This window comes from Xiphophorus hellerii, chromosome 4 (assembly GCF_003331165.1).
Source record: "Xiphophorus hellerii strain 12219 chromosome 4, Xiphophorus_hellerii-4.1, whole genome shotgun sequence".
Classification (NCBI taxonomy): Eukaryota; Metazoa; Chordata; class Actinopteri; order Cyprinodontiformes; family Poeciliidae; genus Xiphophorus; species Xiphophorus hellerii.
Genome location: NC_045675.1, coordinates 3,789,122 through 3,807,862, shown reverse-complemented (window position 1 = coordinate 3,807,862; position 18,741 = coordinate 3,789,122). Strand labels below are relative to the sequence as shown.

The window sequence follows — 18,741 nt, the reverse complement described above, 5'->3', positions numbered from 1 at the left end:
GAATTATGAGGTGAAAGAAATTCAAAATTCTGAGAAAAAGTCAAAATCAGGAGGGAAAAAAAATCAGAATTCTGAGAAAAAAGTAAAAATAGAGAAAAAAAGACCAGAAAACTGAGAAACTTACAATTTCCAAATGTCAAAAATGTTCAACTTTTGGAAGTTTTGAGTTTCTCAGAATTTTGACTTTTGATGTCAAAAGTTTAAAGTCAAAATTTTGAAAAACAAGTCAACATTTAAAAAAAGTCAACATTTAGAAAAAGATCAGAATTCTGAGAAACTCACAAAATTTCAAATTCTGAGAAATTTTGAACTTTTACAATTTGTGTTTTTTCTAGCAAATATTTCACTTTTCAGGCTCAGAAATGTCCTTGTTTTTCTAGAAAATTTCTGCAATTACTCTGAAAAAAGAGAGAAAACACCTTCAAAATTTGAGATCTCAGATTTTCTTTTAGAAAATTTTCTTTTTCTAAGTTTCAAAAGTTGAAATTTTTTTACTTTGCGAACTTAGAAAATTTTAGAAAAAAAATGTACTTTTGAAAATCTGAAATTTCCATGTCTTTTTTCCAGATAATTTTTAAATTAATCTCTTTTTTTTTCTAGAAAACTTTAGATTTTTCCAAGTTAATAAATTTTCAGATTTTTTTTCTATAGAATTTCTGAGAGTAATCTAAAACCAACAAAAAATCTGAAACTTTGAGGTCCCACAAATTTACTGGAAAAAAATTCCAAAAGTCAAAAATCTTCCACTTTGCAAACTCAGAAACTTGTCAAGTTTTTTCTAGAAAATATATCAAAATAATGTAAAGAAATTACTGAGATTTGTTCTTGCAAATTTTAAACTTTTTGAGCTAAAAAATTTCCAGATTTTCTCTAGAAAATTTATGAGATCATTCTAAAAGTTTTTTGTTTTTTTGCCAAAATGTTCTCCTTTTTTCTATCAACCATGGCCCTAATTCACATGTTTTAAATCTTGTTTGGTGGCCTTAGGTCTGTGTTTTCTGGGGAGATATTATGTTCCATGATGCTAATAAATAAATAAAGATGAATAGAAATGAATCCAAACTGAATAATGAAATTTAAAAAATACATCTTATGTGACATGTAAATAATTTTAAACTTTTTCTTCCCTAGCAACAGCCTTTAAATGCTCCATTTGAACTTATGTCACATAAAGCAGGTTAGCTAATTAGACAAATTACCGCCTAATTGCTGCAGGTGTGCAGCTCTTAAATCATTCCCTAAGCGTCAGAAATCTCGTTTAATAATCCAACTTTATGCGCTGACAGCAGTCATAATCTGCAGCAGCTCCTCAGCCCTGACAAACATCAAGTCAAGAGTTACAATGTGGAACAAATTGCCGCCGCAGCATCCCTGCAGGAGAATCACTGTTAGGATCTGACAGAGAGACGCAAAAGAAGCGACGGATGTTCCGAGCTTCCCGTAAACTCACCATTCCGACCAAAACATTAAGAAAAACAAAAAGACACGGAATGAAGAGATGCTCACCCAGATGCTCCGCTTCCTTCAGAGGTCGCTCCCTGACTCATGCGTGGCGCTGCCCGCTCCAAGCTGCAAGCGGAGCAGCCCGGTGATGCGTTCAAGGGCTGTCGGAAATGTTAGCGGCAAGAAACGCTCGAGTAATTTGGAGATCTTCTTTTTCATATTGTTAATTAGCATTGTTTTTTATTATTATTTGGAATATGAATCTGAAAACATGTAAGAAGGAAAAGAGGGAAATGAATGAATCTTCTTCTGGCTTGGTGAGATAATTTGAGAATTTGTTATTTTTCCAGGTTAGAAAATTAAATTAACTTAATAAATTATAGCTTGTTGGGTTATATAGATCAAAGGTTTTTTATACATGGCAAGTAACTAGTTATATTTAATCCTTTACATTTACTTGAGTAACTTTTTTGGGGGAAATTTACCTTTAATAGTTTTTTTACAACATTTAGTTTAGATTTGTTTAGTTGAAATAAACATCCCCCACAAAGTTATTTAAACATACTAATTTATTTATATTTTTGCACTGCCTTTGGGATTGTTTTACTTGAGAAATAAGTTTGTTTAAAGCAAAAATGTACATATTTGCAGGTTTTGTTAAAGTTTCATTAGTTTTATTTTGAAAGAAATTGATTTGGAAAAATTTTTCTTTTGCTTTATTTTGTAATTTACATAAATTATTTTCATTTTGATTTTTAAAATACCAAAATTTCCACATAACTTTATATTTTGGGCCATCTGGTTATGTAATCTTAAATATTAAATGGTGGATATTTTGATCTTACCAAGTTTTTTGTTTTTTGTTTTTTTGGTCTAGTTTCTACTACAGATATCTTAGTACACTTTAAAGTAACTTTTCATTAGTAAATAATTCCTTAATACTTATTAAGAAAAAGTACTAGTTTCACTTGTAACATGGGAAAATAGTGTTGCCACATTGTTTTTAACTTTGAAATGCAGAGAAATACATTGTTATCAGCAGACATTGGTGATATATTACATATCAGGTCAGTTGTTTTTAAATTAAACTGGAATACAATTATATTCATTTCATTTTCAGATGCAAATCCAAACTTAAAAGTTAACAGGAGCATAGCATGAGCATTTATTAATGTCTTTATCTTCAGTTTGTACTGGACGTTTATTGGACTTTTAAAAAGTTTCTAATAAAGTAAAATGTAACTGAACTCATCATCAGTTCATTTATTTGCATTAACCATGTCCACCATTTTGCGATTCCGTTTGGTAACATAAGTTTTAGTTTTCAATGTTTATGAGAAAGGCTGCCATAGGTTTGAAATAAAAGAAAAATAAGCTTGTTATATTTCCCCTTGTGATTCATGGCTGTTTGTTTTTTAGCCAACTATTTAAAAGTTATAAGCTAAAAGCCGTTACTAAGTGTTTTAAGGGTCAAACTCAGCTTAAAACTGCAAACGTTACCGTTATACAAATGAGTGAAAATGTTTACATTTATTTTCTTGCCTTTGATACAAACGTTCATGTATTTTAAACAATCACAATAATCTTTTATTTAATAATAAATGTTTATATGTTTCCTTTTTACAGTCCTAAAGTCAGTAAATGTATCCTGTTGGCGTCGGCTTTAAAATTTTGGAGCAGCACCTGAAGGCAGCACCGGGGTCCCGCTCGCTCTCTTTCCAACGCCATCGCATTACGTCACAGAGTGATTCGTGTTCTTTTCTCTCAGCATCCTTGAAGCCGAACGCGTGTTGTCATGGTGATTCTTCATAAGGAGTGCTCTACCGCCACCTGCTGACGAAGTGGAGACACGTCACTTAAAAATATTCCAAACCAGTCGAACTAGCAGCACATTGTCACCAATATTAAAGAATTATTTACTTAAAATAAGCTCATATTTCTTGCTATAAAGTTATTTGTAAGTTATTTTAGTCGTTTTAAGTGCACTAAAATATTTCCACAAGAAACTGCACAGAAACACGAGGTAATATTTTGTGTTTTTGCAGTGTAAGTGTTTTTCACAGGATTTCTCCAACCAGAATAAGATTTCAAATTAACTTCTACCAAAAACATGAAGGTTTTGCTATCATTTTTTGTTTTATTATTTTTAATTGACATTACTTATCTATATATTGTTTTTGTTTTATCACTTCTTCAAAAGACATTATACAATTCGAAGGTTTGTTTGTTACACTTGCAAAACTACAAAAATGCAAATTATGACAATAAAGTCCCTGCAGATCTGGTTTGACTTTAAGTTTATCAATTATTTAAGGAGCCTTTTGAAAACCTGCATGAATAATGCATCAAATAAACCTATCTGACATTCCTCTGTTAAATGGTTTAAATGGTCCGGAGCTGCACTGAAAATAAGGGGAAAACAAAGTTAAACTGCAAAGAAAAACTTTAAAATGCCTTCAAAAAGTTTGCATTACCTATCAATATTTTAATAATATTTTAAAAACTTAACTGTTTAAAGTCTAAGTGTGAAAAAAAAACTAGGCAGAATTTAAGACATTTGCAGGTTGTTGTTTAAAATATTTTTAAATGTACCTTTTATCACTGTATGTGATCATGTAGCTTTAAGAAATACATTACCAACTAGACAAACAGTTAAAAAAAGGGATATTACAACATATGAATATTAATTATGCAAAAAAAAATTACAGGAATCATTTATTTTTAGATTCTTTATGCAGTAACAGAAACAAGACAGAGACTATCAGCATTATTTATTACTAGTATTATTATTATTTAACTAGGTGAGTTATTTAAACCGACTCTTTACAATGACAAACAGACAGTAATTTGCCACATTTCTGCTCAATCAACTTACTTTTATGAATGTTTTCATGGTAAAGATTTGGCCAACAAAATGAAAAACAATTGTCTGTTTTTCTTTTAATGAAGCAACAGTCAGAAGCTCTTTCTATGTTTTGGATCATTAGATTTCATAAGAATTTTTTTTTATTGTTGAGCAAGTAAAACAGACAAACAAACCAAAAAGCTAATTTTGCATTTTTAGTGTAATCAATCAAAATTAATCAATAAATCAAATTTTATTTGTACAGTACTGTACATTTCAGCAGCAAGGCATTTCAAAGTGCTTTACATCATAACAAACACAAAAACACAAAGTCATGCGACATACAATCAACAATCAAAACACAACATTAAGTCAAGTTCCATCATTAAATTCATAATTGATTACGTTTCAAATTTAATTCTAAACAGGTGGGTCTTTAGTTGAGATTTAAAGGAAGTCAGTGTTTCTGCTGTTTTACAGTTTTCTGGAAGTTTGTTCCAGATTTGTGGTGCACAGATGCTGAAAGCTGCTTCTCCTCGTTTGGTTCTGGTTCTGGATGCAGAGCAGAACCAGAACCTGAGAGGTCTGGAAGGTTGATACAACAACAGCAGATCTTTGATGGATTGTGGTGCTGAGCAATTCAGTGATTTATAAACTAACAACGGTATTTTAAAGTCTATTCTTTGAGCTACAAGGAGCCAGTGGAGGGACTTTAAAACTGGTGTTATGTGCTCTATCTTCCTGGTTTTAGTCAGAACTCCAGCAGCAGCATTCTGGATCAGCTGCAGCTGGAGGACTGATTCTTTAGGCAGACCTGTGAAGACGCTGTTGCAATAATCAGTGCGGCTAAAAATAAACGAATGGATGAGTTTCTCTAGATCTGGCTGAGACATTAGTCCTTTAATCCTGGAAATGTTCTTCAGGTGACAGAAGCCCGACTTTGTAACTGTCTTTATGTGGCTCTGAAGGTTCAGGTCAGAGTCCATCACTACTTCCAGGTTTCGGGCCTGATTGCTGGTTTTAGTTGTAATAACTGAAGCTGGATCAATGCAATGAATTTTGTGGCAGGACAGTACTTGCCCCCGGGGCAAAAAGTTTGCCTTAGGGGCAAAGGGTAAATTATCACCTTTAACTCAGGTGTAAATTAAGCTTTTATCTGATGACTACAATGGGGAGTAAATCTCCACCAAAATCGTCAGAAATTTTGAGATTAATCTCAGAAAACTTCTACAAAAAACAGGACATTTCCTAAGCTCCAAAAGTAGAAAATTTGAGATTAATCTCAAAAATTTTACAGAAAAAACTTGGAAATTGGAGTTTCAAAAATGGAAAAATTTCCACTTTTGAAACTCAGAAAATTTCCAAAGGAAAACGTTTTTCACTTCTGAAACCCAGAAATTTCTATGGTTTCTTCCTGGAAATTTTCTGAAACGAATCTCAAAATGTCTGAATTTTTTTCTCTCAAAATTTCAGAATTTTTTCTCTCACATTTTTGACTTTTCAAGTTCATAATTTATTTTTTTTTTAAATCCACAAAATTTTGAGATTAATTTAAAATTTTCTAAATTCTTCGCGGAAAATTGCTTCCTTTTAAAAATTATTTTCAGTGGCCATTGCAGAAAACTCCTTGCATTTAGTAGACTAGTTTTGAACTATTTCAAATATACAAACTTACAATTTTCACCAATTATCATATATTCACCTTTTTCCATTATTACACTAGAATGGTTGGAACAAGTGGTAACTATTCGGTTTTATATAGTCGTATAGAAACACAGTTGTACTTTTTTTAAAACTATATTTTCTTTATTATATGTGAAACCTTTTTAGCGTGGACTGGATGTAGGTCATAAAAATATTATTATACAATGATATAACAACGGATTATATAAGCCCTGGACCAGTTTAGGTTTGTTATGTCTTCATAAATTAAACTAAAAGAGAATATAGGCTGTTTGTCTTTTTCCCGGTTGGCTTTGGCGCCGAATGGGCGCGTAGTAACAGAGATATGGGGAATGTGAGGAAATAGTTTCTGATTTTAAAAACCCGCCTCTTTCTTGGTTTGGCATCAGGAAGAGGGAAGCTTTAGTGCGCATGCTCCAACTGGGCGGGTCAGATGTTGGTCATCATCACAAACTGGGCAAAGTTTCCCCACAACTGTAGTAAAGTTGATCACAAGACCGCGGATGTTGGCAGGAGGAGGGAAACCAAGAGACGGGAAGATTTAATGTCAAAACTAACGGACTTTGTGTTTTGCTCTGCTTGAAGAAAATCCCGATTTTCCACCTTAAAAACACATTTTAGCGGCACAACTTTTATCTTTGGAGTAACACTTTGAAGATGGGAATCTTTCTCTGATCGCTTCGTGGATTTTGGTGAGTATTTTAAGTGGAAACGGTTACAAAGCGTTCATGTTTCCTTGGTGGTTAATAGAAAACATCCAACTCTGTGTAGTGTGTTAAAGTTTAAAAGCGGTTGAAGTGCGGAAACGTGACGGGATTAACTCGTTTTGCGAACTCCCTCTGTTAAACCCAGACGGTTTTGAAAAGACAGCGTCTCTTTCTGGGCCGTAAGCTTCTTAAATAACTCTGTTTGTGGCTTTAAATTTGAGATTTTAGCGGAATCCGCCGCTGTTTCTGCCCGGAGATCTTCCGCGCCAAGCATTTCAAAAAAATAGCTTACCTGCGCGGGCCGACATTCACTTCCGCCGCGCTGTCTCAGCCCGAGCTCCCATTGGCTGATTCTGGCGAAAAGGGCGGGGCTTGCTGAGCCGTTGAGCACTGCGATTCGATGGAATGTATGTCAGTTACCGCCAATATTTGTGCACTAGTTTATATATTTTTAAAACATATTTTCAATCATTTCATGTAATTCAACACCGTCAGGTGATAAATAATATATCTTTATATTCTCTTCGAAAATAAACCTTTTAATGGTGTTGGGATGCCTAAACTTCTTATCTTGCATATTAACTAGGTATAAATCTGTTGTAGATTACAAGCATTTTAACATTTTGTCATGTTATGACGCTATTTGTACACTAATAGTTCACAGAAAAACAGGATTTATAGTTAGATTAAGCTGCACATAAACTTGATTAACTAATAAGGTGGCTTCTGAAGGCTGATTTTATTTAGATATTTTTCAGATTTATATTTGTTGAGAGAAATGTTGAAAATGTTGCTGCTATTTTGTGTGGTTTGTCATATAAAATCCCAACAAAATGGATTGACGTTTGTGATTATAATGTGAAAAACAATGAGAAAGTTGAAGACCTGAATCTATAAAGACATGTTTGTTAAACTAAGTTACTTTTACATTATTAGAAGTCATCCTAAAGGGACTAGACTTACCAAAGTTGGGTTTGAATAAACAACTAAAATGTAAACATTAAAAATGTTAATATAAAGCTTATTTTTTTCCGGAATGTTGGATAAAGTAAAATAATGGTACTTATAACCATTTAAAGCAAAAATACTGACTGTTAGTGGTGTTTTGTTGTCATTATATACCAGTTCCACCAATATCGGGGGTCTTACCAGTATTCTTTCTCCACTGTGTTAGGATGATGGTTTTGTTTGAGCCCAAATTTCTTTAAATCCTCCAGAAATCAGAAGAGACGACTGCTCAATGGGGCCTTTCACAACGCCCAAAAAGAGAGTGGAGGCTGGTTCCGTTGACCCCTGGACGCCGACCTCCAACCTTAAAATGCTGATCAGCGCCGCCAGTCCTGAGATCCGAAACAGGGAAAAGGAGCTGTGCATGGACGCCGACGACCGGGACGGTTTGGACCCGACACAGGTAAACAGTTTCACTGGTGAGTAGATATGTTTGAGATGTATTTCTGATTGGATTTTTTTCTTATAGGACTCAGAAAATGGTGATGAGTCGGAGAAAATGATCAGCAGAAAAGATAAGAGTCTGGGTTTGTTGTGTCACAAGTTTCTGGCCCGGTACCCAGATTACCCGGATTCAGTTCTGACTGACATCTGCCTGGACGATGTTGCTACGGAGCTCAGTACGTCTGCATTTCTGTAACTAGTGCTGCATACTACTGTAAAAAAGCCTTTAAAGTCAGGATAAAAACTTTCTTATTATTCACTGGAATTTCAGGATGGTTAACATTTTTCAAGATGGCCGTCGTATTGACATAAAATGTTACAAATGTTCATGATTTGAACTTTATGTTGATTATGTTTTCATCTTACTCAGACAACTTTAAAGTAACAATATGTAGCAAAATCAATTGTCAAAACTAAAACTGATGTGTGACTGAGAGACGATCCACTTAATATTATTAATATAATTTTTTTTGTTTTCTGTTTAGCAAATTACTGGTTACTGAATCTGACTTTTTGGTCTGCACAAAAAATCTGATGCAAACATAAATTCTCCATTTGAGCTATGACAGCCATTTTGAAAAATAGGCAGCAAAACCAGACGCCAAAACTGAAACCAAGGTGTTTGTGAGTCTCACACCAGTCAACTGGAAAGAGATGAAAGTGGTTGACACAAACTGAGAGGCGTCTTCTTAATGTTAGCACTTCTGCTCATTTTTTATGTGTTTGGGGTTGCAGCGTTAGCTGTCACTGATTTTTTTTATGTTTGTAGTGTCAGTGGAGCTAAGATGAAACTGAAAGGCTTTGCAAACATTTTCTTGTTTTTTTCTGGACATTTTTCTTTTTTAGATTAGTTACAAAATTTCAAGCAAATTTTTGACTTTGAAGCTCAGATTTTTTTTTTCTAGGTGACTGAGATTTTTATCTCAAAATTTCTGAATTTTTCCAGAAAAGTTTAGACTTTCGAAGACAAATTTGCAAGTTTTTTGAAGCTCAGAAATGTTATTAATCTCTAAATTTTTGGTAGTAATATACTCCCTTTTTTTTTTTCTTCTACGATGGTCCTAATATGCCGTTGTAAATATTAAATTACAACGGCCTAAACTACTTCGTCCGTTAGTTGAAATCAGTTATTTCCCTTTCAGTTGATTGGACAACGCTTAATTATTGGTCTCCTCAGGTGTGGAGCGGCGGCGCATCTATGACATCATGAACGTTCTGGAGAGCCTCCACATGGTCAGCCGCTCGGCTAAGAACCGCTACTCCTGGCACGGCCGGACCAAGCTGGCCGAGACGCTGGCCATCCTGAGGAGCGTCGGCGAGAAGCACCGGTACGGCCAGCAGATGCAGCAGATCCGGCAGCGCGTCGCGGACCGGGAGTTCGACTTCAGGCAGGAGGAGAAGGAGAACGAGGCGGAGGGCGGCGAGCAGAAGGAGCTCTTCTTCGTGGAGCATCCAGGAGTCGAGTTCAAAGCAGGTGAAAACAGAAACGGTTTTACAGATTATTATGACAGTGTAGACAGAAAAAAAAAGAACAATTAAATTTTCCCCAACAAACTCAGAAATTTAGAGATTAATTTTAGACATTTTCTAGAAAAAACATAATTACAGAACATTTTCTAGAAAATGTTCAACTGTCAGAGTAAATTTCTGTGATTAGTATAAAAAAAATAGTGTTTTTTTTTTCTGGAAATTTTTCAACTTTTCAAACTCAAATTTTTGAGTTTTCTCTAGAATATTTCTGAGATTAATCTGAAATTTTTTTCTAGCACTTTTTCAACTTTTCAAACTCTAAATTGTCATATATATGTTTTCTCTCTTTTTCTGAGATTAATCTCAAGATTTCTGAAATTATTCTTGAAATTTTTCCGTGTTTCAAACTCAGAAATTTCAGGGGGCTTTTCTCTAGAATATTTCTGAGATTTATCCAGAAATGTGTGAGTTTGTTCTGGAAATGTTTTAACATTTCAAAGTCAAACATTTCTGAGTTATCGCTAAAATAAATTCTGAGATATGAAATATTCAGATTTTTTTCTAGCAATTTTTCAATTCAAAAACTTCAGAAATATTCTTGGTTTTTTTTCTAGAATATTTCTGGGAGTAGTCTCAAGAATATCTAGCAATTTTTCAACTTTTCAAACACTGAAATTTGTAGTATTTTTTAGAAAATCTTTTAGATTAATCTAAAAATTTCTGAGTTTTTTTCTATTTTTTTTTTTTTTTTACTTTTCAATTTTCTTGTTTTCTGTCAGATATTTACTCCTTTCTTTTCTACATATAGTAGCCCTCATACGCCGATACGATAAATCCATTCATGGTGATTTTAAATGTTTTTTTCTTTGTGTCCTTCCTTTCTTTTCAGCGTCAGTTAACAGTAGGAAAGATAAATCTCTTCGGGTGATGAGCCAGAAGTTCGTCATGCTGTTTCTGGTTTCTAAACCTCATGTGGTCAGTCTGGACGTTGCTGCCAAGATCCTGATAGGAGAAGATCACGTTGCAAATCAGGACAAGAGCAAGTTCAAGAGTGAGTACAGAAATGTGACTTTGTTTAATCTCTGGACTAGGGAGGCAAACAATTCATCAATTTATGATTAATTGTTGATTAATGGATTAAAATTGGTTCAAATCGGTTAACTAATAATGTATGACAATCAGAGCCATTTTAGATAGAACAAAAAGGAATAAATACCCCCCGCAAACAAAAATGTTTTTTTGAACATTTTGAAATTAGTGCCAGAAATTTTCTAGAAAAAACTGGACAATTTCTGAACTTGAAAATTAAAAAATTTGCTAGAACAAAATCTGAAATTTTGAGATTAAACTCAGAAAAAATGTGGAAATTTCTTAGTTTCAAAAGTCAGAATTTTAGTTAATTTTAGTCAGAAATCAACAATTTTTGACTTTTGTAAATTATTTGGGTTCTAGAAAAAAAGTCATTTTTTTCTAGAATATTTCACAGATTAATCTCTGAATTTTGGAGTTTTTCCCTAGAAAGTTTTGACTTTTTAAACTCAGAAATGTCCACGTTTTTTTTATAGAACATTTCAGATTTTTTTACTTTCAATTTTTCAGACTCATAAATTTCCATGTTTTTTCTAAAATACTTCTAAGATTAATCTCCAAATTGTTTTTTTGTTTACTCCATCGTAGTGAACGTCCACTTAGACCCTTTTTTTTATGTTATACTTTGGCCCCCATCAAGTAGAGGGCGCTGCTGGTCATCCTTAAATGTGGCTGTTGATATAGGATGTTTATGTTATGAAAAGATGGTCAAACTCAGGTTTTCGTCAAAATGGCCACTCATCAATTAATCGTTAAGATCACTTAACTTTAGATTAACTATATCTAAAGTGATTAATCAATCACTTGCATCCCTACCTTAGTTTTGTAAAGTGATTGCTTGTGCTGAGAGTAGATGGTATAACTGCTTGTTCGGGTGTTTGCAGCCAAAGTGAGGCGGTTGTATGACATAGCCAACGTGCTGCGGAGCCTGAAGCTGATTGAGAAATTCCACGTTACTGAAGCAGGAGGAAGGAAACCGGCCTTTAAATGGATCGGACCGGTAGAACATCCACCAGTTCAAGGTATCGACCCAAATCTTTTCTGTTTTCACGCACAGGGAAGATTTGAAAATGCAGAAATTACTAAGAGGTATTTTCAAGGTTTGGAAAGTACAGAAAGTCGAGTTATCATTTATTTTGTGTTTAAGCTTTTAATTTGAGTAGGAACATCATTTACTTTTACACAAACTAATTTGTTCAACGTAATGAATATTTATTTTTCTTAATGGCTCAATCTAAATAAAATAAAAGCGGTCTTGTATTTATATGTTAGTTATTAAAACTGGGGATATTTTTGTTAAATTTGCATTTTTGTTCTTCGATATATGACAGCATGTTAGGGCCATTGTAGATAGAAAAATCCCCCCCAAAAAAACTTTTGAGATTAATTTCGGAAAATTTATAGAAAATAAGAAAACTTCAAGGTTTCAGTAGCTGAAAATGTACGAGAGAAAGGAAAAAATTTTGAGAAAAAAGCCAGAAATCTTGAGATTAATTTGAGGAATTTTCTAGAAAAACATTTCAAGACACAAATGTGTGAGAAAAACATTTTTATACAAAATGTTTTTACTTGAAATGCAGAAACTTCCAAAGTTTTTCCAGAAAATTAATTTTAACATGTTCTTCCAAATGTTCACCTTTTCAGAAATGTAAAAAGATTTAGAACATTTAGCTAAAAATGTCTGAACTTTTGGGCTGAAATTTACAACTATTTACATTAAATTTAGCTATTTTTAAGTTGACCGTGTCCCTGAAGTAGAATGTAAAATACCATCACAAGAAATTATTAATAACAGTAATAAATAAGTTCTTGTTTTTAGTTTCTATTGTTTTTAATCTGGAAAAGTTTGAAAACTTGAAAAATTTGTGATTCGTCTCTTTTTTGCTACTGAATTTTCTTTGCTCCATCTTCTGTAACAGATTTGTCAAAATCCTCGCCTGAGTTTCCATCCAAGAAGAAAAGAGTCCTTGAACCGTCTGTGGAAAACTGTGCCAAAAACCTATTTTCTTCATCGGGGGCCAAGCGCAGCTTCACACGGCACCCGTCCCTCATAAAGCTCGCTAAAAGCATCCAGGACGACCGGCGGAAAATCAACTCCGCCCCCAGCAGTCCCGCTAAGTGTGTCCTTGGTCAGTAGGGGGCGCTGTTCTGCAGAAGGAGTCACCTCTCCAGTTTTTAAGATGTCAGATTAACACATTCGTTCCTCCTTTGTTCTCAGGTGATTCAGCTAACGTGGATTTTCCAAGCAAAATGGCCCAACTTGCTGCTATTTGTAAAATTAAACTTGACCAGGAATCAAGGTGAGATCGAGCCGCAGAATGTAACGGTCTGAATAACTGTCCTATAGCTAGAGTTAGACGATAAGTCCAATTAATTTTTGGAAAAAATGTATTGTTTTTCATTGATGAACTCCTTGGGGTTTTACAGCTTCTGTTTATTAGAACATTTTGTCCTTTTTCATGTTTCTATTTAGGTTTTAACTGTTTCTAAAAACAGAACAAGCTCTTTAAAAAACACCTGGATGATTTTTGGCAATAAGTTAATGTTTTTTAGTGTCTGGAAAATGAACAAAAACCTTTGAACTGTAACTTCACAAAGCACTGCCTAGCAACCCAAGCTGAGTTCCAGCATGTTTGGTCAGCTGGTTTTGCAGACTGAAATCTCATTATGCAAGAAAGATTTTGTGCAAAAATGTAATGAACACGTTTAGACCTATCCTAACCCTTTCAAGGAAGCATAATAGATCACTATATAACATATTGAGTCTGATATTGTCACTCCGTTAGTGTTTTCTGTTACTCTTGGTAAACCATTTCTCATCCGCTGCAGATTTACCAAACAAACAAAAGTTTTTTGTTTCAGTAGCCAGCTTAGCATACTGATTTTGTGTCAAAATGAGGAGAAACCTGATTCTTGACCCAGAGCTCTGCCTTTGTTCCAGGCCAAAAGAAACTCCAACCGCTACAGAGCGAGGCCCGGCAGCAGAGAGGTTACCGCCAACCGCCTCCGGTCACATGGAGCCACCCAAAATGCCGCTAACGGCAGCGAATCAGGAGCCTGGAGTCCACAGCACGCCGCTAGCAGGACAGGCTCCCAGCGCCATCACCTTCATCCCAACGCAGTGTTCGCCCCTGATCCCCGTCCTGCTGCCTCAGCAGCGGGGCAACGGGCCCTACGCCGTCTACCTGCACCCGTCCTCCCTCAGGTCAAACGCTCTGTCCAGGCCACAGCCCACGAGCCTCGCAGTGCGCTCCATGACGTTCGAGGAGAAGACGGGCCAGAGTCCGAGCGCGCCGTCTGCGGCGAAGAGCCGACCGGTGTCCAGGGAGTCCAACGGCAGTCCTCTGACGCTCAAACGCCAACGTTCGGGTTCCACCGCAGAGAGCAGCCCCTCGAAAGCCAAGCGATCCAACCTCAACTTTAAGGTAAGGACAATGCATGAAGGGCGGTTGCCATGGTAATGTACACTATTTTCATTTAGAAGGGCGTATCCTTAAAAAGTCTTAAATTCATGTGTCTAACATTAAGGCTTCAAAATGCCTTAGATTAACTTCTTTTTTATAAAGGTTTTATTGGCTGTAGTGGCCTTTATTTGATAGTTAATTGACAGGAAAGTGGGTAATGAGAGAAGGGGAAGACATGCGGCAAAGGTCGCCAGGCCGGGAATCGAACCTGCGACAGCCACGTCGAGGACTAAGGCCTCCATATGTGGGTTGTGCTTAACCTCTGCGCCACCACAGCACATCCCAAATTAACTTTTAAAGTTAGTTGTTAATGTTATTCCCACGTCTCACATTTTGTCTTGTGGATGCTATTTAATCTCGTAAACTGTTTCTTTTTATATACATGGGTCTTAAATTTATTTATGCATCTAAAATTAAGGTCTTAAATTTGTGAATTCATTAAAAAGTAAGTTGGCCTTTAATACGTGAATCCAAACTGGTATTTTTATAGATCTTAAATATCATTCATGATGGTCTTCAAAAGTCTTAAATTCATGTATCTAAAGTTAAGGCCCTAAAATGTCTAATTCATTTTAAAAGCTGGCTTTTAAGTTTTCTCTTATTTCAAGCTTTCTAAGATATTTGCACTAGAAACTAGACTAAATTACTTAGCAAGATTTTGTGTTTTTGTAGTGTAGTCTTTTAATCAAATGTTAAATTGATTCACTTTAATACAAAACTGCACAATTTCTATAATCAAGCACATTTAAGCACTCTCCAAACCTTTTAAACAACTAATTGAAATGTAAATATTTAAGGATTTTGTCTTTTTGCAGAGCATTTACAAAATATAATTTACAGTTGGAACCAGATATTTTGACACAGACACATTTTTAGATCAGCATTTTAGTTCCTGTTGTAGAATGTCGATGCTAAGGCATTATTGATAACAGTAATAAATAATGTGAATTGAAACATTAGTGTTGTTTGTAGCTGGAAAACTCACCTTAAAGGCTTGATTTTGAGGTGTCAGCGTCTGAACCCTGATTTTGATGTTTCCTCGCTCCGTGTAGGACGGCTCTCCGAAGCTCGGAGAGATCTTGCAGGCCCGCCTGAAGGCGCGCCGCGGCGCTCACCTCGTCAGCCGGCCATCGCCTCGCGCGCTCCACCTGGACCCGGAGTTCGTCAAAACCCCCGGCGCCGCCGGCCCGACGCTGGAGCACAGCCTGGACAGCCTCCTGGACAGAGACGACAGGCCGGTGACCTCTGACCTCGAGGCGGGTTTCACGCCGGTCCGGGCGGTGCCGCTCACACCCGGACAGATCCACTCTGAGGTGAACGATCAGCTCCGCTGGGTTCAGGGGAGGAAAACGTTTGGTTTAACATCCAGTCCGTCTCGTTCTTTCCAGACTTTGGTTCCAGCCGGATATTTAATCCCAATTTCTCAGCAATCCCTCATCAGCTACAGGGAATTACAAAACTCTGGAGAAGAAAGCAACAAGTCCTCGTACATCTACCAAACACCGACTGCAGGTGAATGTAATATTTCAACTTTATTCCCATATTGTTTCTACTTTATTTTTGTATCATTTTATTTTTTATTCTTGTATTTTTTTTTTACTTTATTTTCATATTATTAAAACTTTATTCTCTATTTTTTAAATCTTTATTCTTGTGTTTTTTCAAACTTTATTCTCATTTTATTACTCTATTCATGGATTATTTCAATTTTATTCTTGAATTATTTCAACGTTTTAAGAAGCAGTAAAGATTCAAAGTACAAAAATGTGAGTTTTTGGTCTTGATAGATTTTTCCTGAAAAGGAAAATTTATCTGCACAAAATCTGTTTGTGAAAAAAAATAGCATTTCATGTTCAGGTGTTAATTTGACAAAGAAATTATTTTTTAAGCTTTAATTTATTATTATTATTAAATACAACACTGTGGGTATTTTGAATCATTTCCTAACTCAACGAGAGCCGATAAGTGAGATCCTTATTGGAACCGGTATTGATGAATTCTCATTGATCCGCTCCGTATCATTTTTCTGTCCTCAGGCTCCAGACCGGCCGCCGCCCTTGAAGTGACCCCTACCAACCTTCGCCTGAGCAAACCCCCGGCTGCCGCTGTCGCCTCTCCACACCAACCCACTCGGGTCAGCAGTCCCAGCCCGGCCATCCTGAACTTCACGCTTCAGAACTTGGGTCTGATCTCCAGCCCGGGCGGTGCCTTCGGGTCCTCCCAGCCTCCAGAGGGCGCCGGCGCCGCTCCGGGTCCGCTGGGCCTGCAGCCGAGAGGCTTGGTGTTCATCAAGCCCGTCTCGCCTGTTCCGGTCCAGCCGTCGCTGCCTGGACAGCCGCTCACTCTGATCAGCCTGCAGCAGGTAAACGGCCGATCTTCATCGGCGCAGACTGAGAGTTTGCATAATGTACATGGTTATTGTTGGCGGCCATTTCTTTCTTCCTTCCTTCAATTCTTCTCTGCTTCCTTACTTCCTCATACTTTCTATTTTTTTCCTTCTACACTTTCTGTTTGTTGACCTCCATCCTTCCTTCATTCTTTCCTTTCTACCTTATTTCCCTTCTTTCTTCTTTATTTCCTTCCTTCATTCTTTCATTTTTTACTTCCTTCCTTTCTTTCTTTGTTTCCTTTTCTTCTTTGGCTTCTTTCTTTCTTGTTCAGAGTGGATTATCTGGTAATCATGTCATTCCTCAGGAAGCCGAGCAACATTTGTTTAACTTTAACTAGGACTTCTCACAGCCTTCCTTCCCATCAGTTCTTTTATTTTTCTGCCTTTCAGCCTCTGATGGCCACGCCGAAAGCGTCGGGTCTCCCTCAGCACAGCTTCTTCCACACGCCGGTCCCGCTCTCGCCTCTGGCTGCCATGGTAACCGCTAGCGGCCAGCAGGCCTCCAGGACTGTTTACGTCCCTCAGAGGAAGCTGGACGTCTCGGCCGAGGACTCCTGATGTTTGGGCCAGTTGTTCAGGGTCGCGCTCTGATTGTGATTTTAGTTTCTTTACGTTTTTTGTTACCTCTGAACATTTCACAGCGTCCTGGCGGCCTTTTGCTATCAGTCATAAAAATAGCTGCCAAGCAGACTTTGGCTGAGGCCCAGCGGACTTATGGAAAACCGATACGAAACCGGTTCAGATACCCAGGAACACTACCGCCCTGCTGCATGTGACACTGATTACGACGAGCATCAGGGCCAAACTAAGGAAAAATAAGTAAAATCACTGGAATAAAGTCAAAATATTATGAGAATAAAGTTGAAATACTACAAGAATAAAGTTTATTGTGGTAGTACTACGACTTTATTCTCATTTTTTCAACTTTATTCTCATACGAGTTTATTTTCGTAGTCTTACAATATTATTCTTGTATTATTTCAGTTTTGTTGTTGGAGTTTATCCTCATAATATTCTGACTTTATTCTTGTGATTTTATTTTTTTGTTTTCTTAGCGTGGCCCTAATACTCTGTCGATGCTGTCGCTTCCAAGAACTAAATTAAAATCTGCGTCTTCATTTTTCATTGCTGTCGACTTTCTTGCTTTTCTTTGCTTTTAATATTATGAGTTTTCTTTAAATTAAACAATTGGTCAAAACTTCATTATTGTTGTAGTAAAACTGAGATCACTTTTGCACATATGTACATGTGAACTGTTGCCCGAGTAGAAATCTGAACTATTTGAATATTTGAAGCATTCTAGGAAAAAATTTACTGTTTGATGGGTTTAATTTATGAGGAAACAAACTTTTGTTTGTGATGTCTTACTCCTTGTAAAATGTTGAATAAATTGTAAGATGATTTTTGTAAAAACATCAACTCACCTGTTTTTTTTTTCCTTTTAACTTCATAAAATTTCACTAAATAGATTTCAATATAGAGAACACATTTAAATTCAGATTTCTTTAATGAATGGATGTTTTGTCTAGTTATGCTAATAAGTGAGTTCCTGCATGTCAGAATTCTCTAAATAAGTTGTTTTTTAATTATAAATGGTTCAGTCTTTGGATCGATGCATTACGACCACATCAGTAATGATGGTTAACGGTGCATCAGTATGAAGTATTATATTGTAAATATTGAAAACGGCTAAAAAAACTTCAGATTACATCAATTTAAAAAAAATAAATGCATTAATTAATTTTCAGCTTTTTTAGTCCTATCATCTCCAAACAATAAATGTGAAACAAAACTGTTACAACAAGTTTGCTAAGACTCACTGATCTTGAACGTTTCTCTTGGAGTTCCCCAAGGCTTAGTGCTTGGTCCATTGTTTTTTGAGCGCATAATTCCTGAAATGTAAAAATTTTATAATGCAAATTATATTCTATTGTGAAACTGAAACCTACAAATGTATAAACTGTTGTGAATGCTTATATCTTTAGTGTTTTCCAGACTATTTATAGTCAGGAAGTACAGTTCTAATGAAATGTGTGCATTTTAACTAATGTTTCTCTTGGAGTTCCCCAGGGCTTAATGCTTGTCCCATTGTTTTTTGAGCACACAATTCATGAAATACTAAGAATTAATAGAACAAATTATATTCACTAAAAACTAAAAGCTCTGTTCAATGATCTTTCCATAGTGTAAACAACTGTA

At 35.9% G+C, this 18,741-nt stretch overlaps 2 protein-coding genes across 2 annotated transcripts in view; one reads left to right on the top strand and one right to left on the bottom strand.

Moving 5' to 3' along the window:
* nav2a (neuron navigator 2a) overlaps positions 1–1,602 on the bottom strand; it is a 256,627-nt gene extending 255,025 nt beyond the window's left edge. Inside the window, exon 1 of the mRNA XM_032560513.1 lies at positions 1,507–1,602. The gene's annotated coding sequence lies outside the window, so the exon portion shown is untranslated. The remainder of the gene's footprint in view (positions 1–1,506) is intronic.
* A 4,691-nt stretch (positions 1,603–6,293) lies between these two features.
* On the top strand, positions 6,294–17,961 carry e2f8 (E2F transcription factor 8). The gene is made up of 13 exons (XM_032560827.1): positions 6,294–6,663; positions 7,896–8,089; positions 8,156–8,306; positions 9,308–9,604; positions 10,490–10,651; positions 11,574–11,711; positions 12,609–12,818; positions 12,908–12,989; positions 13,631–14,114; positions 15,206–15,466; positions 15,542–15,665; positions 16,190–16,515; positions 16,933–17,961. The coding sequence occupies exons 2-13, from the start codon at positions 7,919–7,921 to the stop codon at positions 17,098–17,100; spliced, it is 2,574 nt and encodes an 857-aa protein (XP_032416718.1). The 5' UTR covers positions 6,294–6,663; positions 7,896–7,918; the 3' UTR covers positions 17,101–17,961.
* The last annotated feature ends 780 nt before the right edge of the window (positions 17,962–18,741 follow it).

What these genes read in the sequence shown, in the direction of transcription:
- e2f8 (XM_032560827.1), top strand. Translation starts at nt 7,919, where the DNA reads ATGGGGCCTTTCACAACGCCCAAAAAGAGAGTGGAGGCTGGTTCCGTT. An exon ending in GGACAAGAGCAAGTTCAAGA is followed by an intron (nt 10,652 to 11,573) that starts GTGAGTACAGAA and finishes GGGTGTTTGCAG; the next exon opens with CCAAAGTGAGGCGGTTGTAT. An exon ending in CTCTGATCAGCCTGCAGCAG is followed by an intron (nt 16,516 to 16,932) that starts GTAAACGGCCGA and finishes TCTGCCTTTCAG; the next exon opens with CCTCTGATGGCCACGCCGAA.